Source organism: Heptranchias perlo, chromosome 14 (genome assembly GCF_035084215.1).
Source record: "Heptranchias perlo isolate sHepPer1 chromosome 14, sHepPer1.hap1, whole genome shotgun sequence".
Classification (NCBI taxonomy): Eukaryota; Metazoa; Chordata; class Chondrichthyes; order Hexanchiformes; family Hexanchidae; genus Heptranchias; species Heptranchias perlo.
Window position 1 is genome coordinate 64,793,046 of NC_090338.1, and position 22,862 is coordinate 64,815,907.

The window sequence follows — 22,862 nt, forward strand, 5'->3', positions numbered from 1 at the left end:
GAGGAGGAGGAGGAGGACGTGGAGGAGGACGTGGAGGAGGACGCGAAGTGGGAGGAGGAGGAGGAGGAGGAGGACGTGGAGGAGGACGCGGAGTGGGAGGAGGAGGAGGAGGAGGAGGAGGAGGAGGACGTGGAGGAGGACGCGGAGGAGGACGCGGAGTGGGAGGAGGAGGAGGAGGAGGAGGACGTGGAGGAGGACGCGGAGGAGGACACGAAGTGGGAGGAGGAGGATGTGGAGGAGGACGTGAAGTGGGAGGAGGAGGAGGAGGAGGAGGAGGAGAAGGAACCCAGTGGCAGAGTAGCGGCTCACCTGGCTGCTTGTGAGGCCAGGGAGTCACTCATATTTGAACGATTCTCAGAAGGACATCTGCAAAGTGAGGATAGTCCAGTCCTCAGACCACCTGGAAAGAGAGCGCCAACACCAGCCCTCTCCAAACAGTCCCACAACTACATGTACACCCACTGTAAATGCACCCACCGGGTGGCATCAAGCCTCGCTGTTCATGATGAAGCACATGAAAGGACCCTATCTCAAAAGGCAGTTAAGAATGGGCCAGACATGGCAGCAGTGGTGAGAATAATAACATTTAATGTAAATATAACAAAAAACAAATATAAACGAAAGACATGACAGTCTGTCAGACACCCTTGTGCATCTCATTTGTGACCACAAAACCGTAGCCTTTCTCTCCCTACTACTTCTATGTGCTGCATCCCCTGTGGCTGCAGCAGAGGTTGTGGCAGGTTGCTCTTGTTCATGCCCTGACTGTTGAGATGCTTTGGGCCTCCGCCCTCTGGGTTTTGGAGCCCGTGAGGGCCCCTCTAAAGACTGCTCCACCTGCACCCGTGCAGGGACAGACTCGGCCACCTGGAGAGGAGGCAGCATTGTGGGTACTGGTTGAGAGGGGGCAACGGGTGAGACGTGGGAGCGCTTTGAGTGGCATCCCCACTTCCATGTCCCTTTCACCATCATCCCTCTCCTGGGCCAGGCCCACATTACTCCTACCACCCTGCTGGACAACAGTTTGGAGGACATGTCTGATACTTTGGGAGCCCACTTGTAGAGTTTCTGTCTGCCTTTTAAGAATGTTGTTCACCCTGAGTCCAAATGGCCATAGTCAGAGCCTGAATGGACTCATTGGTGAGTCGTGCTTGAAGCTCAATGGAGGCTAGCCTTCTCTCCATCGCAGATATTCCCGCACTTACCTGCGCCACTATCTCAGAGATAGTGGATAGAGAGAAACTATTTCCGCTGGTTGGGGATTCTAGGAGTAGGGGGCACAGTCTAAAAATTAGAGCCAGTCCTTTCAGGAGCGAGATTAGAAAAGATTTCTACACACAAAGGGTTGTAGAAGTTTGGAACTCTCTTCCGCAAACGGCAATTGATCCTAGCTCAATTGCTAAATTTAAATCTGAGATAGATAGCTTTTTGGCAACCAAAGGTATTAAGGGATATGGGCCAAAGGCAGGTATATGGAGTTACATCACAGATCAGCCATGATCTTATCAAATGGCGGAGCAGGCATGAGGGGCTGAATGGCCCACTCCAGTTCCTATGTTCCTATGTTCCTATTCCCACATGTACTTGTGCCACCATTCCACTCATGCAGGAGTTGGCCTCCTCCATTGTCTGTGCTATTGTGGGGAGTGTGCGTGGCACCTGTTCCAGTACCTCGCAAATGTGCTGCTGTCCCTTGATCATTCTCCTTTTAAAGGATGGCTCACAGGATTCAGCATCAGCGTCCAGCTGAGCAGAGCCTGGAGAGGAGTGTGCCCACTGACACGGACTCTCCACAGCTGCCCCTGTCACCAGTGTCTGCTCGTGCTTACTTGTGTGTGGTGACTCACCAGGTGCCAACCCAACTAACTGACTACTGGGACCCACCGAGGTGTGAGTATCGGCACTGGTGGATGGCTCGCTAAGATGTGACGGTGAGCCCTTAGAGGCCTGGAGCTCCTCTGAGGAATCACCCTCTCCCGTCACTTCGGTCACTGAAGGCATGGAATAGAACAGAAGGCAATATTAAGCATCATCACAGATATGTCACGTTGCGATGAGCAAACTGAGGTGTTCAACATGCCAAGCATTGTTAACATCAATTCATGTTGTGTGTGATGAATGTTAAAGTTGTGTCACCAGACATTTGTGGGGTGCCAGTCTCGGTGTCCCCGACGGTCAGGCACCCGAGGGTGCGACTGATCTGCAGGGCCTCCTCCTCCGCCTCTGTGAGGATCACTATTTGTTATGGCCCACCTCCAGATCTACTCTTCTTCCGTGCATTTTGCGTTCTCTTCTAGAAGGGGAGAAAGTACAGACGTGTGAGTGAGTGAGGGTGAAGTGGTCAGCCGATGAATGCATTGCTTTGGGTGAAGCTGACCTTGAAAGAGGTGCATCAGAGGGTGAGTATCAGACAGAGACATCACATTGGATGAGGATTGGGGTGAGTGGTAGTGGTGGGTTAACAAATGGGGAGGTGAGGAAGTGCTGAGGAAGTGAAGGTAAGTTGAGGATGAGCCTTAAGTGAGTATGAGGAGTGATGTGTGGAGTAGTCTTGGCAGTGCAGAATGATGTCGGGGTGGGGGGTAATATGCGACATGGAATGCAGGAGAATCAGTAAGTGTACTCACTTTTGCTGACCTAGCTCGGCCATTGAAATGCTTCCTGCACTGGACGCAAGTGCGGCAGATGTTGCTGCTCCTGGTGACGTCCTCTGCCTCCTCGAGCCAGGCCTTCTTGGTGACAGAGGCAGGCCACTTCCTCCTGTCGGCCTGGTAGAATATTTCCCTTCTCCTCCTCACCCCGGCCAGCAGCCCCTCAAGTGAGGCGTCACTGAGTCGTGGAGCTGCCTTGTCCCTCTGCTGCTCCATTCTGCCTGGTTGCTCCTTGCACCAGCAAAAGCCATTGATACAATGGCCCTTTAAACCCAGACGCTCCAGCTGACAGCAGGTCATGTGGGTGTGCAGTCCGCCCACTGCGCAGCTTTCGGATGGCAAACCCTGAAACAATGTTAAAGGCCACCAATTAAGTTGCAATCGTGTGGGGAAAGGTAAGTTTTTATTATCCGGGTTACCCATGTGCCCATTGACCCCCCCTGCCCCCCACTGCCATCCCGCTGGCATTTCAAACCTGTGCCCATGTCTCTAAATACTGGGTTGACATCTAGCGGGGTACTCACATCTGGATGGAGTGACCACTGGCTCAGCGGTAATATTCCCACCTCTGAGTCAGAAGGTGAAGGGCTCAAGCTCTACTCCAGATAGTCCCAGAGCACACAGACCGGACCACTGGCTCTGAATACTGGATTGATGTCCAGCGGAGGTACTTGAGATTGATGGGTGCGGGTGGGTGGGACCCTTTAGCCTTGGTTACAGCCCATCGTGGATAAGGTACTCCTAAGATAAAAACCATGAGGAACCCACCTCAGCTACTCTTCCCTTAGTAAGTGGCTCAAGAATCTCATGCGTGAGACTTGAGTTAGGGGCAGAACACAGCAGAGAGACAGACTGTTGACACTAAAACTCATCCTTCATTTCAATATTTGAGGATTTAGGTGGAGTACATTTGTATTTTTTCGATCTTTGCTCTGTGATTTATCAAGGTAAATTAATTGAATGTAATAGACTTATGTTTTTAACCATCTTAAGGTAGACCTTACCATCAGCACTGTTCTTGGCTGAAAGCTTAACACACTATTATAATGATGTGGAGATGCCGGTGATGGACTGGGGTTGACAAATGTAAACAATCTTACAACACCAAGTTATAGTCCAACAATTTTATGTGAAAATCACAAGCTTTCTGAGGCTTCCTCCTTCGTCAGGTGAATGTCAGGAAATCCTTGAACCTTTCACATTTATATTCAGAGAACAATACCTGGTGATTACAGATAATCATTCCAACTGCCCGTTGTCAAGGCAATCAAAGTGTTCAGACAGAGAGGTGTTACCTACAGGACCACCGAATATACAAACTGCCAGAACACAAAACAGAGAGAGAGAGAAACATCCGAAAGGAAGAGAAAGGCTGAAAATGACCCGTTGTGTTAAAAACAGATAACTTTTATTCGCTGGTGGGGTTACGTGTAGCGCGACATGAACCCAAGATCCCGGTTGAGGCCGTCCTCATGAATGCGGAACTTGGCTATCAATTTCTGCTCGACGATTTTGCGTTGTCGTGTGTCTCGAAGGCCGTCTTGGAGTACGCTTACCCGAAAATCGGTGGCTGAATGTCCTTGACTGCTGAAGTGTTCCCCGACTGGGAGGGAACCCTCCTGTCTGGCGATTGTTGCGTGGTGTCCGTTCATCCATTGTCGCAGTGGTCTCGCCAATGTACCATGCTCCGGGGCACCCAGCTTTCAGGAGAACAGCGTCCACGACACCACACAACCCCGCCACGGCAACCTCTGCAAGACATGCCAGATCATCGACACAGATACCACCATCACACGAGAGGACACCACCCACCAGGTACATGGTTCATACTCCTGTGACTCGGCCAACGTTGTCTACCTCATACGTTGCAGGAAAGGATGCCCTGGAGCATGGTACATTGGCGAGACCATGCAGACACTGCGACAACGGATGAACGGACACCGCGCAACAATTGCCAGACAGGAGGGTTCCCTCCCAGTCGGGGAACACTTCAGCAGTCAAGGACATTCAGCCACCGATCTTCGGGTAAGCGTTCTCCAAGGCGGCCTTTGAGACACACGACAACGCAAAATCGTCGAGCAGAAATTGATAGCCAAGTTCCGCACCCATGAAAACGGCCTCAACCGGGATCTTGGGTTCATGTCACGCTACACGTAACCCCACCAGCGAATAAAAGTTATCTGTTTTTAATTCAACGGGTCATTTTCAGTCTTTCTCTTCCTTTTGAATGTTTCTCCCTCTCTCTCTCTGTTTTGTGTTCTGGCCGTTTGTATATTCGGTGGTCCTGTAGGTAACACCTCTCTGTCTGAACACTTTGATTGCCTTGACAATGGGCAGTTGGAATGATTATCTGTAATCACCAGGTATTGTTCTCTGAATATAAATGCAAAACGTTCAAGGATTTCCTGACATTCACCTGACGAAGGAGGAAGCCTCCAAAAGCTTGTGATTTCAAATAAAATTGTTGGACTATAACTTGGTGTTGTAAGATTGTTTACACTATTGTAACCAAGCATTAGTGGGTTTGTACAAAGACAGTGTCCCTCCTAATATCTGTGCTTTTATTATAATTAAAATAGTCCAGAAGATTAAAGGTGGAGATATATTTTAGATATATGTTATCTTTTTAGGTATTCACTTCAGACGTTTTTCTTGGGTTCAACACCAAAGACCAAAGAATGAGGCCCCACTCGTTACAAACCGAGTGTGCATCTACCTGCCTAATATCTGGGTAACTAGTGAGCTCGGGGTTTGAATAGACACCCTGGTCACTGTATTCAGCTCACTGCCACATGTGGTCTCCCTGACTCTGGACAGTGGTAGAATAAACACTGTCCCTTAAGCTATGAACTAACAACAAGATTTAATGAGCAGCAAATTGATAATTGAACAGTAGCAAAGACAAACAGTTGATTTACAGTCATTGGAATGAAGAACCTCAGGATGTCCCAAAGTGCTTCACAGTCAAGGGAATAATTTTGAAGTGCAGTCACTGTCGTAATGTAGAAAACGTGCAGCCAATTAGAGCACAGGAAGATTCCACAAACAGCAATCAGATAAATGACCAGGTAATCTACTTTAGTGATGTTGGTTGAGGGATTAACATTGGCCAGGACATCGGGGAGAACTCCCCCTGCTCTTCTTCGAATAATGCCATGTGATTTTTTTACTTCTACCTGAGAGGGCAGACAGGGCCTTGGTTTTACGCCTCATCCGAAAAACGGCACCTCTGACAGTGCAGGACTCCCTCAGTACTGCAGTGGAATGACAGCCTAGATTACATGCTCAAGTCTCTGGAGTGGGACTTGAACCCACAGCCTTCTGACTTTAGAGGTAAGAGCGCTACCACCGAGGCAAAGCTGACATCAAATGAGTTTTGCTTTATCAACGACTGTTACAAACTTTACCATTTGTCCTCAGAATGTAAAAAAGATATTAAACAGTTATATCTCCTACACTAACATTCGGTGTAAGGCTGGGCCTACTACCAACAACTGCAGATGCTCGAACTCTGAAACAATGCTAGAAAACACTGGAAACACTTAGCAGGTTGGTCAGCACCTGTAGAGAGAACAGATGGGTTAATGTTTCAGCTCTGGACCCTCCATCAATACTGTTTATTGTGCTACTTTACAAAAATGTCTAACACAGGATGACCTGGTAGTGGCAGTCAAAGAAGGGGCAAGGGATGAAAGAAAGAATTTGCATTTATATAGCACCTTTCATGACCTCAGGACCTCCCAAAGCACTTCATAGCCAATGAAGTACTTTTGAAGTGTAGTCACCGTTGGAATAAGAACATAAGAAATAGGAGCAGGTGTAGGCCATTCGGCCCCTCGAGCCTGCTCCACTAGGATCATGTCTGATCTTCGACCTCAACTCCACTTTCCCGCCCTACCCCCACAACCCATGATCCCTTTAGTGTCCAAAACTCTATTGATCTCAGTCTTGAATTTACTCGATGACTGAGCATCCACAGCCCTCTGGGGTAGAGAATTCCAAAGATTCACAACCCTCTGAGTGAAAAAAATTTTCCTCATCTCAGTCCTAAATGGCCGACTCCTTATCTTGGGACTATGACCCCTAGTTCTAGACTCTCCAGCCAGGGGAAACAGCCTCTCAGCATCTACCTTGTAATGTAGGAATCACGGCAGCCAATTTGTGCACAGCAAGGTCCCACATACAACAATGAGATAATGACCAGATAATCTGAAGGAGCGATACAAATGCAGATTATTGATGTAGTTGATGTTGGAAATTTCCTACGTGATGGGAGAGTAAGTGATATTTATTCAAATGAAGGCTGGAATTGCACAGCTGTAAGAGGAGTGAAAGCACAATCTCCCAGATGTGACAAAGAAAGGAAGAGAAGTTCTTCGGGACTAGCGGGAACACCTGGAATGTGTGGGGGACAAATTGAACCTTGTTGCGCTCGTTTTTTTGGGCACAAAATGAAGGCTGACGAGACCAATTTCAGCGCACAATCTCTCGCGCCCGATCTCCCCCAGATGTGCGTCTGCTGCCAAATTGGAAGCCGGCCACTACCAACTGTCCAGGATTGCCAACCTGAAACAGGCGCGAGGCGTCTTGAATATGCAAATCAGGGGCCAAACACCTGTTTTAGGACCCCAATGTAAAATTGCTCGTCAAATGGGCGGAGCTTGCATGGTCATTCTGGGCCTTCAGCGGCCTAACCAGCAATCCTTAAAGGGCCGTCCGAAATTGCCAAGGAAACTTTTTTATAGTTTAATTGCTATGGAGCCAAGAGACGCTTTCCCTGGCTCCCCCTAAATACTGCGAGTCGCAGCCAGCCTGGCCTCCGCACCCCTCCTCCCTGTCGTCTCCTCTCCCCCCCACCCCCAGGACCTACTTGCTGTCTTGGTGTCAGACCGAAGACCCTGATTGGCGTCCGCAACTCGCCGGTTTCAAGCAGCTGAGGCCCGAGGCTCCATTTTGTTCGGGCACGTGTTGCGATCACACCGTCCATTTCATACTCGCAGCCAGCGCTACTCGAATTTCTCCCCCCCACCTCCCACACCCATCCTATATCTCTCAGGTAAGAGTGGAGACCTGGAATGGAAGGACGAGGATCAGAGTAAATTACTTCATGTGAAGAGTTAGCACCGGCTCAGCCAGGATGGGCCAAATGGCCCCCTTCTGTGCTGTAATGTCCATCGCTCCAGGAGATTTCACGGCCAAGAAATTCGGGCGTGCCCATTTTTGGGACCAATCGCTGCGCCTGAATGGCAAGGGTCCGAGACACACCTGAGTCTCGAGTCTCATTACCATCGAGCTGGCGAGCGATGGACAATAACAGGCAGCTCGCTGGCAAAGTGGGATTAAAGATTGGGTTGCTGCAACACCAGCAGTGACCCTCAGGTAAGTGGTTAAAGGGACCGGGAAGGGGGACTATCGGGTCAGGAGGTAACGGTGGCTGGGGGGGTGGCGGTGATGGGGAGTAGCGGCATTGATCGTGTGGGGGCAGTGGCCCGATTTCTTTGATTGTGGAGTCAGGTGGATCACTCCTGCTCCTCCTGGCTCCACATTCAGGACAATATATTTTTAAACGCTTACCTTGCTGGTTGCGGCCTATAGCAGTCCCTTTAAGGATCACCTGTTGGGCCTGGTTTGCCTGGGTGCAGCTGCTACTGGCAAGGCAAACCAGCCTTGCAAGTGGGGGCCTCAAATGGGCGTAAGGCCTCTTATCTGCATTTGTGCGGGCACTCCACAACAATCTTTTTGCCTGTAACAACGCGGAGGGTGGCGCTCTTCCGGCTCATAATGAGCCCGTGCTTCCTGCCCGCCATATTGGAGGCATAGGAGCCCATTGACCACCCAAAAAACAAGAGGCTAAACAGTGGAATTTCTAGGCCATTGGGGGTGATTTTAAACCCCAAGAACGGGTGGGTTGGGGACGGGTGGGAGTTGAAAATAGTTGTTTTTTTGGGTCGCGACCGCAAAATTTTCAGACTTGGCATTCCCAGTGGGAAGCCTGTACCTTTTACACGCCGACATTAAACCCGGAAATAAAGCCGGGTTGAGGTCGTGACCCAAAAAACATCTATTTTCAACTCCCACCCGCCCCCAACCCACCCGTCCGTGGGGTTTAAAATCGCCCCCATTATGTCTGGTGATGAGGCATAACTCTGTTGTTATAATGTGGAGATGCCGGTGATGGACTGGGGTTGACAATTGTAAACAATTTTACAACACCAAGTTATAGTCCAGCAATTTTATTTTAAATTCACAAGCTTTCGGAGGCTTCCTCCTTCCTCAGGTGAACGATGTGAAAATGAAATCCTTGAAAAAAGGAAGGCCACCAGAGGGCAACATATTACACAGATTCTGACAGGTCTGGACAGTAGCACGGCTGTGAAACGGAGAGCTCCCTCCTCCGATACTGTGTTAAAATGAAAGGGGTGGTTTTATAATCCAGAGTTCCCATAGGGGAGCTGTGCTCTTAAGGGGTGTGGGCGTGAAAGAAAGACTTGCATTTATATAGCGCCTTTCACAACCTCAGGAAGTCCCAAAGCGCTTCACAGCCAATGAAGTACTTTTGAAGTGTAGCCACTGTTGTAATGTAAGAAATGCGGCAGCCAATTTACGCACAGCAAGATCCCACAAACAGCAATGCGATAATGACCAGATAAACTGTTTTTTTTTACTGATGCTGGTTGAGGGATAAATGTTGGCCCAGGACACTGGGAGAACTCCCCTGCAGGACGGCACCTCCGACACTGCAGCACTCCCTCAGTACTGCACTGGAGTGTCAGCCTAGATTTGTGCTCAAGTCTCAGGAGTGGGGCTTGAATCCCTCAATGATCTACACTCGTGAAAGTTAATTCCAGGCCCCTCCAGGAAAGTCGTGACCTGCGCTGCCCCAAGACTCTCTCTCGGAACGCCCTTCCTCACGCCTGACCCACACTTCCTCTCCTTGTTTGTTTTTTCTTGGCCTCTGACGATTGTCCCCATTGTCTTCAGAAACCAAAATGGCGGCACTGGCTGCTCGCAGCACTGCTCGAGCTACAAGTAGGGGAGTTCTCCCCAGTGTCCTGGCCAATATTTATCCCTCAACCAACATTAAGGAGAAGCTAGATAAGTACATGAGGGAGAAAGGAATAGAAGGATATGCTGATAGGGTGAGATGAAGTAAGGTGGGAGGAGGTTCTTGTGGTGCACAAATATTGTCATAGACCTATTGGGCCGAATGGCCTGTTTCTGTGCTGTAAATTCAATGCAATTCTATGTCATTCTACCTATCACAATTACCACAAGTATTTAAATGATCTTTCTTATTGTGCAATGTCGCTTGACTTGAGAGCAAAGACATGCAGCACCTCAGGAGCCCCTGTTAACCCTCCCCCCTCCCCCCCGTGTAATTTGGGGGCACATCACCCACCATATAATTTTACTTTGTTCAGTAACGTACCCAGCACGCTCTCTGCTCGTACTATAAAAATGGCCAGATATTGAGGCACAAAGACAGGATGGAATTATGGGCTGGGATTTTCAGCTGTTGTTCACCTGGTGTAAGTTGCGAGAGTGTATTTGAAACTTTGATAGATCCTGTTCGCAATTTTCCGACCATGGGAGAAACCTCCACACAAAGCAACAATTGTTGGTGCTTATCCTGTTATCATTGGTGTGACAGCAGCAGCTTGATTTCAACCATCCCCCTGTCATTTATACCCCCTCCCAGAGGCTTGCCAGGTGACCACTGGTGCATCATCCGCCTGCTCATTATTGATATGCGAATCTTAACTGTCAGGGCCACAAGGCTATTTGACTGTGAAGGAATCAGCCTGATCTTGTTTCCCACTCATCATCCAGACATGTGACCTTCTAATAAAGGTCACTCTCTAACAATCAGGAGCATGAGCCCTGACCGAGTTTCCCTTCCCCTAATCCAGTGGACAATTGCAGAATCCCCTTGCCTCCGTGCCCCAGCTGAGATCAGCTTACTGTGCACAGGCTGGGGATCGAACCTGGGACCTTCCCGTCTCCCTAGGAGATGGGACGACTCTACCCCTGAGCCACGGGGACAGCTTTAATTGGATAGGGACGAGTTCCTGTCCATTGATGTTTAGTGTCTATGATGCAAGATGTACTACTGGGTGTTCAAACTTGTTTAAATTCATTCTCAGGATGTGGGCATCGCTGGCAAGGCTGGCATTTATTGCCCATCCCTAGTTTGCCTTAAGAAGGTTTGATGCAACTGAACAGCTTGCTAGGCCACTTCCGAGGGCAGTTAAGAGTTAACCACATTGGTGTGGGGCTGGAGGCCAGGATGGCTGGTTTTCTTCTCTAAAGAACATTAGTGCATCAATTGGGTTTTTACGACAATCCGACAGCTTCCTGGTCACTTCTATTGATGCCAGCTTTTCATTTCCAGGTATTTTTAAATTGAATTCATCAGGATTGACCACAACAGCTCCCCCCACCCTGTGATCGGATGGCCTGCCGATACCCAAGGTCCCAGCAATGACCACTTGAGGTAAGGTAACGAGGGGTTGCAACACAGCGAGAGTCAGCCTCTTTAGAGAACAAGGATAAGTGAAACCAGGAGCGAGAGGGGAATGAGAAAGCCTTCAGTAATATCTAAACTGTTACAGCGGGAGAGGGACGAATCTTTCACCTTTTGGCAAGTCTTCCCCTTAATTCTGTTTATCTATTTTACTGCCAGGAGCAGAGTTAATGAGGCTAAACATTGCAGTCTTCAACAGCTTTAGCACTGTGATGGGGGCGGGCAGCTGACTGACTGAAGTTTGAGGTAAGGTAGTAAATGAAAATGAATTATGTCTGTCCTGACGTTAATAATCCCAACTGTCGTGAGATCATGTGACACTTACCCCTTCTTCTTTGAAACACCACCTACTCTCCAGACTAATGTGTGTGAGGAGAGGGGGTTGGGGTGGGGTGAAAGTGTATGATAAAAATTCTTATTCTCATCAATATTTTTTTCCTCATCATTATAAACAGATACTCTGAATTGCTGACTTTTTAATCCCCAGTGAAAGACGGCAGGGAGAGGAATAGTCAGGCAGTATTCTCCAATACTGATCGCTATCCAGGGATCTCAGCTGTGAAGTGTCAGCATTGGGCTCAGCCGTGATGCCTCCCACGGACGAATATGCTGGCAACAGTCGCTGTCTGGGCTCGCGCATGCAGAACGGCCACTTGGGCAAAGGTAGCAGGAGGACGGACTGAGCTGGCGGCACTGAGGCCAGGCATGAGTCAGTGCCCGTGGGAGAGGAGCGGGAGAACAGGCAAATGACCAACAAGACCAACAAAAAAATGCTGTGAGGGTTTGAGAAGCAGCAGAAGGAGTTATGTCTAAGAACAGGTACGTAGTGTTAAGGTTAGTGTTAGGGTTATATAGTCGATAGCAGGTTAGGGTTACATTGATTTGCATTGAGTCTACATCACAGAAATAGGCCATTCGGCCCAACTGGTCTATGCTAGCATTCATGCTTCACAAAAGCCTCCTCCCTTACTCCATCTATCCCTATCAGCATACCCTTCCATTCCTTTCTCCTTCATGTGCTTATCTAGCTTCCCCTTAAATGCAGCTATGCTATTTTCCTCAGCCATTTCTTGTGGTGGGGAGTTCCACATTCTTACCACTCTTTTGGTAAAGAAGTTTCTCTTGAATTCCTTATTGGATTTATAGGGAATCCTATAGGGTTAGGGTTAGGTTTAGGTTATGTAGTCGGTAGTGGGTTAGGTTTAGGGTTAAGTAGTCGGTAGTGGCTTAGGTTTAGGGTTGTGTAGTCGGTAGCTGGTTAGAGTTAGGGTTATGTGGTCTGTAGTGGGTTAGGTTCAGGGTTATGTGGTCGGTAGCTGGTTAGGGTTATTTAGTCAGTAGCTGGTTAGATTTAGGGTTATATAGTCAGTAGTGGGTTAGGTTTAGGGTTATGTAGTCGGTAGTGGGTTAGGTTTAGGGTTATATAGTCAGTAGTGGGTTAGGTTTAGGGTTATGTAGTCGGTAGTGGGTTCGGTTTAGGATTGTGTAGTCGGTAGCTGGTTAGACGTAGGGTTATGTAGTCTGTAGTGGGTTAGGTTCAGGGTTATGTGGTCGGTAGCTGGTTAGGGTTATTTAGTCAGTAGCTGGTTAGGTTTAGGGTTATGTAGTCGGTAGTGGGTTAGGTTTAGGGTTATGTAGTCGGTAGCGGGTTAGGTTTAGGGTTATGTAGTCGGTAGCGGGTTAGATTTAAGGTTATGTAGTCGGTAGTGGGTTAGGTTTAGGGTTATGTAGTTTGTAGTGGGTTAGGTTTAGGGTTATGTAGTCGTTAATGGGTTAGGTTCAGGGTTATGTAGTCGGTAGCTGGTTTGGTTTAGGGTTATGTAGTCGGTAGCTGGTTTGGTTTAGGGTTATGTAGTCGGTAGTGGGTTAGGTTTAGGGTTATGTAATCATTGATGGGTTAGGTTCAGGGTTATGTAGTCGGTAGCTGGTTAGGGTTAGGGCTATGTAGTCGGTAGCTGGTTAGGGTTAGGGTTATGTAGTCGGTAGCTGGTTTCGTTTCGGGTTATGTGGTCGGTAGCTGGTTTGGTTTAGGGTTATGTAGTCGGTAGTGGGTTAGGTTTAGGGTTATGTTGTCGGTAGTGGGTTAGGTTTAGGGTTGTGTAGTCGGTAGCTGGTTAGAGTTAGGGTTATGTAGTCTGTAGTGGGTTAGGTTCAGGGTTATGTGGTCGGTAACTTGTTAGGGTTATTTAGTCAGTAGCTGGTTAGGTTTTGGGTTATGTAGTCGGTAGTGGGTTAGGTTTAGGGTTATGTAGTCGGTAGTGGGTTAGGTTTAGGGTTATGTAGTCGGTAGCGGGTTAGGTTTAGGGTTATGTAGTCGGTAGTGGGTTAGGTTTAGGGTTATATAGTCAGTCATGGGTTAGGTTTAGGGTTATGTCGTCGGTAGTGGGTTCGATTCAGGGTTATGTGGTCGGTAGCTGGTTATGGTTAGGGTTATTTAGTCAGTAGCTGGTTAGGTTTAGCATTATGTAGTCAGTAGCGGGTTAGGTTTAAGGTTATGTAGTCGGTAGTGGGTTAGGTTTAGGGTTATGTAGTTTGTAGTGGGTTAGGTTTAGGGTTATGTAATCTGTTGTGGGTTAGGTTTAGGTTATGTAGTTGGTAGTGGGTTAGGTTTAGGGTTATGTAGTTGGTAGCGGGTTAGGTTTACGGTTATGTAATCTGTTGTGGGTTAGGTTTAAGGTTATGTAGTCGGTAGTGGGTTAGGTTTAGGGTTATGTAGTTTGTAGTGGGTTAGGTTTAGGGTTATGTAGTCGTTAATGGGTTAGGTTCAGGGTTATGTGGTCGGTAGCTGGTTTGGTTTAGGGTTATGTAGTCGGTAGCTGGTTTGGTTTAGGGTTATGTAATCATTAATGGGTTAGGTTCAGGGTTATGTAGTCGGTAGCTGGTTAGGGTTAGGGTTATTTAGTCGGTAGCTGGTTTCGTTTCGGGTTATGTGGTCGGTAGCTGGTTTGGTTTAGGGTTATGTAGTCGGTAGTGGGTTAGGTTTAGGGTTATGTAGTCGGTAGTGGGTTAGGTTTAGGGTTATGTAGTCGGTAGTGGGTTAGGTTTAGGGTTATGTAGTCGTTAATGGGTTAGGTTCAGGGTTATGTAGTCGGTAGCTGGTTAGGGTTAGGGTTATGTGGTCGGTAGTTGGTTTGGTTTAGAGTTATGTGGTCGGTAGCTGGTTTGGTTTAGGGTTATGTAGTCGGTAGCTGGTTTGGTTTAGGGTTATGTAGTCGGTAGTGGGTTAGGTTTAGGGTTATGTAATCATTGATGGGTTAGGTTCAGGGTTATGTAGTCGGTAGCTGGTTAGGGTTAGGGCTATGTAGTCGGTAGCTGGTTAGGGTTAGGGTTATGTAGTCGGTAGCTGGTTTCGTTTCGGGTTATGTGGTCGGTAGCTGGTTTGGTTTAGGGTTATGTAGTCGGTAGTGGGTTAGGTTTAGGGTTATGTTGTCGGTAGTGGGTTAGGTTTAGGGTTGTGTAGTCGGTAGCTGGTTAGAGTTAGGGTTATGTAGTCTGTAGTGGGTTAGGTTCAGGGTTATGTGGTCGGTAGCTGGTTAGGGTTATTTAGTCAGTAGCTGGTTAGGTTTAGGGTTATGTAGTCGGTAGTGGGTTAGGTTTAGGGTTATGTAGTCGGTAGTGGGTTAGGTTTAGGGTTATGTAGTCGGTAGCGGGTTAGGTTTAGGGTTATATAGTCAGTCGTGGGTTAGGTTTAGGGTTATGTCGTCGGTAGTGGGTTCGGTTCAGGGTTATGTGGTCGGTAGCTGGTTATGGTTAGGGTTATTTAGTCAGTAGCTGGTTAGGTTTAGGGTTATGTAGTCAGTAGCGGGTTAGGTTTAAGGTTATGTAGTCGGTAGTGGGTTAGGTTTAGGGTTATGTAGTTTGTAGTGGGTTAGGTTTAGGGTTATGTAATCTGTTGTGGGTTAGGTTTAGGTTATGTAGTTGGTAGTGGGTTAGGTTTAGGGTTATGTAGTTGGTAGCGGGTTAGGTTTAGGGTTATGTAGTCATTAATGGGTTAGGTTCAGGGTTATGTAGTCGGTAGCTGGTTAGGGTTAGGGTTATGTGGTCGGTAGCTGGTTTGGTTTAGGGTTATGTAGTCGGTAGCTGGTTTGGTTTAGGGTTATGTAGTCGGTAGTGGGTTAGGGTTAGGGTTATGTAGTCGGTAGCTGGTTAGGGTTAGGGTTATGTAGTCGGTAGCTGGTTTTGTTTCGGGTTATGTGGTTGGTAGCTGGTTTGGTTTAGGGTTATGTAGTCGGTAGTGGGTTAGGTTTAGGGTTATGTAGTCGGTAGTGGGTTAGGTTTAGGGTTGTGTCGTCGGTAGCTGGTTAGAGTTAGGGTTATGTTGTCTGTAGTGGGTTAGGGTTAGGGTTATGTAGTCGGTAGCTGGTTTCGTTTCGGGTTATGTGGTCGGTAGCTGGTTTGGTTTAGGGTTATGTAGTCGGTAGTGGGTTAGGTTTAGGGTTGTGTAGTCGGTAGCTGGTTAGAGTTAGGGTTATGTTGTCTGTAGTGGGTTAAGTTCAGGGTTATGTGGTCGGTAGCTGGTTAGGGTTATTTAGTCAGTAGCTGGTTAGGTTTAGTGTTATGTAGTCGGTAGTGGGTTAGGTTTAGGGTTATGTAGTCGGTAGTGGGTTAGGTTTAGGGTTATGTAATCTGTTGTGGGTTAGTATTAGGTTATGTAGTTGGTAGTGGGTTAGGTTTAGGGTTATGTAGTTGGTAGCGGGTTAGGTTTACGGTTATGTAATCCGTTGTGGGTTAGGTTTAGGGTTATGTAGTCGGTAGTGGGTTAGGTTTAGGGTTGTGTAGTCGGTAGCTGGTTAGAGTTAGGGTTATGTTGTCTGTAGTGGGTTAGGGTTAGGGTTATGTAGTCGGTAGCTGGTTTCGTTTCGGGTTATGTGGTCGGTAGCTGGTTTGGTTTAGTGTTATGTAGTCGGTAGTGGGTTAGGTTTAGGGTTGTGTAGTCGGTAGCTGGTTAGGTTTACGGTTATGTAATCCGTTGTGGGTTAGGTTTAGGGTTATGTAGTTTGTAGTGGGTTCGGTTTAGGGTTATTTAGTCATTAATGGGTTAGGTTCAGGGTTATGTAGTCGGTAGCTGGTTAGGGTTAGGGTTATGTAGTCGGTAGCAGGTTAGGGTTAGGGTTATGTAGTCGGTAGCTGGTTTCGTTACGGGTTATGTGGTCGGTAGCTGGTTTCGTTTCGGGTTATGTGGTCGGTAGCTGGTTTGGTTTAGGGTTATGTAGTCGGTAGTGGGTTAGGTTTAGGGTTATGTAGTCGGTAGTGGGTTAGGTTTAGGGTTGTGTAGTCGGTAGCTGGTTAGAGTTAGGGTTATGTTGTCTGTAGTGGGTTAAGTTCAGGGTTATGTGGTCGGTAGCTGGTTCGGGTTATTTAGTCAGTAGCTGGTTAGGTTTAGGGTTATGTAGTCGGTAGTGGGTTAGGTTTAGTGTTATATAGTCGGTAGTGGGTTAGGTTTAGGGTTGTGTAGTCGGTAGCTGGTTAGAGTTAGGGTTATGTTGTCTGTAGTGGGTTAAGTTCAGGGTTATGTGGTCGGTAGCTGGTTCGGGTTATTTAGTCAGTAGCTGGTTAGGTTTAGGGTTATGTAGTCGGTAGCTGGTTTGGTTTAGGGTTATGTAGTCGGTAGTGGGTTAGGTTTAGGGTTATGTAATCATTGATGGGTTAGGTTCAGGGTTATGTAGTCGGTAGCTGGTTAGGGTTAGGGCTATGTAGTCGGTAGCTGGTTAGGGTTAGGGTTATGTAGTCGGTAGCTGGTTTCGTTTCGGGTTATGTGGTCGGTAGCTGGTTTGGTTTAGGGTTATGTAGTCGGTAGTGGGTTAGGTTTAGGGTTATGTTGTCGGTAGTGGGTTAGGTTTAGGGTTGTGTAGTCGGTAGCTGGTTAGAGTTAGGGTTATGTTGTCTGTAGTGGGTTAAGTTCAGGGTTATGTGGTCGGTAGCTGGTTCGGGTTATTTAGTCAGTAGCTGGTTAGGTTTAGGGTTATGTAGTCGGTAGTGGGTTAGGTTTAGTGTTATATAGTCGGTAGTGGGTTAGGTTTAGGGTTGTGTAGTCGGTAGCTGGTTAGAGTTAGGGTTATGTTGTCTGTAGTGGGTTAAGTTCAGGGTTATGTGGTCGGTAGCTGGTTCGGGTTATTTAGTCAGTAGCTGGTTAGGTTTAGGGTTATGTAGTCGGTAGCTGGTTTGGTTTAGGGTTATGTAGTCGGTAGTGGGTTAGGTTTAGGGTTATGTAATCATTGATGGGTTAGGTTCAGGGTTATGTAGTCGGTAGCTGGTTAGGGTTAGGGCTATGTAGTCGGTAGCTGGTTAGGGTTAGGGTTATGTAGTCGGTAGCTGGTTTCGTTTCGGGTTATGTGGTCGGTAGCTGGTTTGGTTTAGGGTTATGTAGTCGGTAGTGGGTTAGGTTTAGGGTTATGTAGTCGGTAGCTGGTTTGGTTTAGGGTTATGTAGTCGGTAGCTGGTTAGGGTTAGGGTTATGTGGTCGGTAGCTGGTTTGGTTTAGGGTTATGTAGTCGGTAGCTGGTTAGGGTTAGGGTTATGTGGTCGGTAGCTGGTTTGGTTTAGGGTTATGTAGTCGGTAGCTGGTTTGGTTTAGGGTTATGTAGTCGGTAGTGGGTTAGGTTTAGGGTTATGTAATCATTAATGGGTTAGGTTCAGGGTTATGTAGTCGGTAGCTGGTTAGGGTTAGGGTTATGTAGTCGGTAGCTGGTTAGGTTTAGGGTTATGTAGTCGGTAGCTGGTTTCGTTTCGGGTTATGTGGTCGGTAGCTGGTTTGGTTTAGGGTTATGTAGTCGGTAGTGGGTTAGGTTTAGGGTTATGTAGTCGGTAGTGGGTTAGGTTTAGGGTTGTGTAGTCGGTAGCTGGTTAGAGTTAGGGTTATGTTGTCTGTAGTGGGTTAAGTTCAGGGTTATGTGGTCGGTAGCTGGTTAGGGTTATTTAGTCAGTAGCTGGTTAGGTTTAGGGTTATGTAGTCGGTAGTGGGTTAGGTTTAGGGTTATGTAGTCGGTAGTGGGTTCGGTTCAGGGTTATGTAGTCTGTAGCGGGAGCTAATCCCTTGCTTTAGCCAGCTCACTCCCTTATTTTACCGTCTTAAAAACCTACCCTATATTACACTGCATTATCTTTTGTCACTTACCCCCTGGCAATACCCTTTGCAAATCATGGAGCAAAAAAACAGAAAGTTTCTTGAGTTGAACGATTTGAATTCCATCCCGAGGCTGTGAGAGAAAAGTTTGTCCAACCTTGAGTTTGCGAATTCAGAGAGGTGTCGGCAGTTGTTTTATTTTAAGTAAAAACAAGTAAATGCGAGTTCATTTCAACTGAAGCTCTTTTTTTCTCGCCTTTTTTTTTGAAGGGGTTTGACTCTGCCTTACGCAATACTTTGTCGAGCAATTCTTGACGACAGAATGCTTCGGGCAATGTGTCCATGTTGACAGTGTAAATAAATCATTTTTTTTTCTTCCCCCCCCCCCCCCCCCCCCTTTAAGTAGCATGTCAGCTTGTTAAACTGACCTAACCTACAGAGAAACCAAACAGTCAACACTTCCTCCCGGTGACGTCAGCACCAATCAGTGCCAGCCGGGGGCGGAGCTCGTAATAGATACCCTGAGAATGCAGGTGTATAAGTATGAGATGCAAGGTGCAAGTGCTCTGACAGCTGCTTTGCCGCAAGAGATTCTACAAGTTGATTCGACCCCCGCTGGTCTGAAGAGATTATGAGTTCGTTCGATCTCCAGACGCAATCCCCCCCTCGTTGCAGCCCTCAGTTCCCCAGCATAGGTCAAGAACCCCCAGAGATGAACATCTTCTGCGAGAACTTCTTCCACCAGCAGAACGCGCAGAGGCCGTCCAACTATGACATCGAGGACTACAGCTCATCCGCCAACCCCTACCTCTGGTTAAACGGACCCTCCATGAACTCCTCGTCGTACCTGTCGGGACCCAATGCCAGCCCCTTCATCCCACAGTCCTACGGTATGCCAAGACAGTTCCTACCCAACAGCACCGGTTTGGGAGGGTCAGACTTAGGATGGCTCTCCATTCCCAACCAGGAAGAGCTTCTGAAACTAGTGAGACCGCCCTACTCCTACTCAGCTCTGATTGCAATGGCAATCCACGGGGCACCAGACAAGAGACTGACCCTCAGTCAAATCTATCAGTACGTGGCTGACAACTTTCCCTTTTATAACAAGAGCAAAGCCGGGTGGCAGAATTCCATCAGGCACAACCTCTCCCTCAACGACTGCTTTAAGAAAGTTCCCAGAGATGAGGACGATCCAGGTAAGTTGCCTTTTGATTTTAAAATAGTTTTGTGTTTCTCTTTCCTCTCTACACGACAATTGAAACGTACAGTTTCGGCAGATTGACCAATGCAACATTGGCTCCTAGTTTATTGCTGAGCAAGTTTTACTGGCAGGGTTTGAAATTTTGATTTAAGTCCGAGGAATGTTGCTACACGATTAGCTCGTAAAGAGTAGGAGACTGAGTTTATTGACCTACGTGAACGAATACTTTTAAAAACTCCACCATGCCTGTCAACGTCACGCCAAACCTGGCGGTCTCACCTCGTAGAGGCTTCACCTTGTATTTTTATTTTAATCGAATGACTTTGGGTGAAGGGCCAAAACCCACGGTGCAGGACACCACCGAGGTTGATGGGAGCAGGAGAGAAGATGAGGTTAAATCAAGAGGTTCGATACCATCAAGCTTGGGTTTTAGAAGACTGTAGGAGGAAAGGCCGGAGGAGGCAAGGAGTTCTTCAGTTTTGAGGTCCCGGAAAAGATTGTGTGAGAACTGGAGACAATATGACGAGTCTTGATTCAGCACAGTGAGGACATGGGCAGAAGGATTTTAAGAGAAGAAAGTTCCAAGGTGTGTGGGTAAAATAGCATTGAGTTTAAGTACTCTAAGAAAATCACGCCCATTTTAATATGAGTGAGGAGAATGTTCCGCGATGTTAATGACTGGTGGAGCTTTTCCCAGTGCTAAATTGCGACTAGATTACCACACTTGTCGATGAGCTGACTCAGTTCACCGCCTCGTGACATCTCACTTCTTTTGTTTTCTCCCCCGTACATTGCAGGTAAAGGAAATTACTGGACCCTGGATCCGAACTGTGAAAAAATGTTCGACAATGGAAACTTTCGGCGCAAGAGGAAGAGGAAGTCAGATCCCAATTCCGGCGCTGGGAATATCGGTGCCGAGAAGTCTGACGATAGCAGCCACAAGGCCCCCCAAAGCCCAGGGATCCTGGACAACTCCACCACTAGGACAGGAACCTCTCCCGAAAAGAAATCTCCTCCCCCCATCTCTGCTCCCTGCCTCAGCAACTTCATATCCAGTATGTCTACCTATAACAATCCCACTCATTCAGGAGGGAGGCAAGTTTCTCTTGGACTGGTCAACGACACCTCCCAGAGGATGGGACAGAATATGATGGGGTTTAGCTCGTACTCACCTTCCAGTAACATCCTGGGCCAGTCTGGGTTGGAGTGGTCTGATCCAGGAGCATCAAACCGTTACGGCTATTCCTCAGTGCTAAACCAGTTCAACAACCACTTCTACAACAGCATCAATGCAAACAGTCTGCTGTACTCCAGGGAAGGGACAGAGGTGTGAAGGGAAGATTTGCTGAATGAAGGATCAATTGTAAAAATTAAATAATTACAACAAAAATAAATTGATGCTATGTAGTTTATTTATGAGAAAACATTTCATGGGCATTGTATTCCAGTATTTTAACTTTGTAATTGGGATAAAAGGACCAACTAAACCAAGAGCCCTGAAGCCTGGTCCACGCAAGTGTGTACCATGGAGTTTCAGGGCCATGTATAAAGTTTGAATCCAGGTTCCTGTTAATTTGCATTAATCCCAAGTTGCTGATGCTAACAGATCTTGGTGTTCTGATTCAATGAAGCAACAGCCCCTTTACCAAAGCTCCGAGTCCACAAAATTCAAACCGGGCAAACCAGCGAGTGAGAAATTGAAGCGCAAATAGGACTGAGTTGCCTGGGGTTTGGGGGCTAAATTGCCCAGAGCTGAAGGGCCCCCTATGGAACCTTGGGGCAAAGTTCAGGCACCACTTAATTGATTGTTTGCTGAGCCAATCCTGATGAAGTTGACTCACATTGGGCCGAGGTGGAGAAAGAACTCTTGAAGGTGTTGGGCTCCTGGGGGAACCAAACCTCAACACATGCTAATAAATAGGGATGGCCAGAAAGAGTACAATCTGAAGTGAAAAATTATACTTTCAAAATCCCCTTCAATTGGCCTCAGTGCCCCTGAGCTAGGAAAGGGTAGAATTCAGCTTTCTGATTCTGATCGTTTCCAGAAAGCCCTATTGGAAAGTACGTGGGCTTTCGGCGAGGATCAGGAGCCTTCACAGTTGAATAGCCTGCCAACGCTCACTCCCCTGGCTTATGAGAAGGATAGCCAACACCTGTAGTAATATAATACGCGTGTTAGTGCATTCGGAGGAGGAGAGAAAAAAACCTGATAACAGTACAGAAATACAAATAGTTTTATGTATACATTTCAATCCTGACATTGTTAATCTCAGTAAAGTTACTTAAGTGCGGGGATTATAGACAGTGTAATATTCTGTTGAGTGTTTTAAGTTTTCTGAAGCATGTTAAATTTACGTGACTGTTAAATGGTATCTGGTTGTCACAAATTTCAATTAATTGTCCACTATTTTCAGCAAACTTGTTATCACGTCTGATTGTGGTTTGTAATTTGTACATTTTTCTTACATTCATTTTTATGCTTTGTAAAATATTACCTCAAAGGAGAAAGGGAAATCATTTTCAATAAAATATTTTATAAAGGAGTTGTCTTTTTATCTCAGTCTTGTTACTCGCTCTATACTGTCCCATCAAACACTCCCAGGGTAGGTACAGTATGGGTTAGATACAGAGTAAAGTTCCCTCTACACTGTCCCATCAAACAATCCCAGGTCAGGTACAGCACGGGTTAGATACAGAGTAAAGTTCCCTCTACACTGTCCCATCAAACAATCCCAGGTCAGGTACAGTATGGGTTAGATACAGAGTAAAGTTCCCTCTACACTGTCCCATCAAACACTCCCAGGTCAGGTACAGCACGGGTTAGATACAGAGTAAAGTTCCCTCTACACTGTCCCATCAGACACTCCCAGGGCAAGTACAGCATGGGTTAGATACAGAGTAAAGCTCGCTCTACACTGTCCAATCAAACACTCCCAGGGCAGGTACAGTATGGGTTAGATACAGAGTAAAGCTCGCTCTATACTGTCCCATCAAACACTCCCAGGTCAGGTACAGTATGGGTTAGATACAGAGCAAAGCTCCCTCTACACTGTCCCATCAAACACTCCCAGGTCAGGTACAGTATGGGTTAGATACAGAGCAAAGCTCGCTCTATACTGTCCCATCAAACACTCCCAGGTCAGGTACAGTGTGGGTTAGATACAGAGTAAAGCTCGCTCTGCACTGTCCCATCAAACACTCCCAGGTCAGGTACAGCACGGGTTAGATACAGAGTAAAGCTCGCTCTATACTGTCCCATCAAACACTCCCAGGTCAGGTACAGTGTGGGTTAGATACAGGGTAAAGCTCCCTCTACACTGTCCCATCAAACACTCCCAGGTCAGGTACAGTATGGGTTAGATACAGAGTAAAGCTCCCTCTACACTGTCCCATCAAACACTCCCAGGTCAGGTACAGTGTGGG

At 47.2% G+C, this 22,862-nt stretch overlaps 1 protein-coding gene across 2 annotated transcripts; it reads left to right on the forward strand.

The window, feature by feature from the left end:
- Positions 1-11,335: 11,335 nt before the first annotated feature.
- Positions 11,336-21,982, forward strand: LOC137332185 (forkhead box protein I1-ema-like). Of its 2 annotated transcripts, none has more exons than XM_067995885.1 (4): positions 11,336-11,421; positions 11,663-11,994; positions 18,642-19,434; positions 20,237-21,982. In XM_067995885.1, the coding sequence occupies exons 3-4, from the start codon at positions 18,870-18,872 to the stop codon at positions 20,770-20,772; spliced, it is 1,101 nt and encodes a 366-aa protein (XP_067851986.1). In that variant the 5' UTR covers positions 11,336-11,421; positions 11,663-11,994; positions 18,642-18,869; the 3' UTR covers positions 20,773-21,982. The 2 variants fall into 2 exon arrangements, with proteins under 2 accessions (XP_067851986.1, XP_067851985.1); XM_067995884.1 differs by having other exon boundaries at positions 18,645-19,434.
- The last annotated feature ends 880 nt before the right edge of the window (positions 21,983-22,862 follow it).

What these genes read in the sequence shown, in the direction of transcription:
- LOC137332185 (XM_067995885.1), top strand. Translation starts at nt 18,870, where the DNA reads ATGAGTTCGTTCGATCTCCAGACGCAATCCCCCCCTCGTTGCAGCCCT. An exon ending in CAGAGATGAGGACGATCCAG is followed by an intron (nt 19,435 to 20,236) that starts GTAAGTTGCCTT and finishes CGTACATTGCAG; the next exon opens with GTAAAGGAAATTACTGGACC.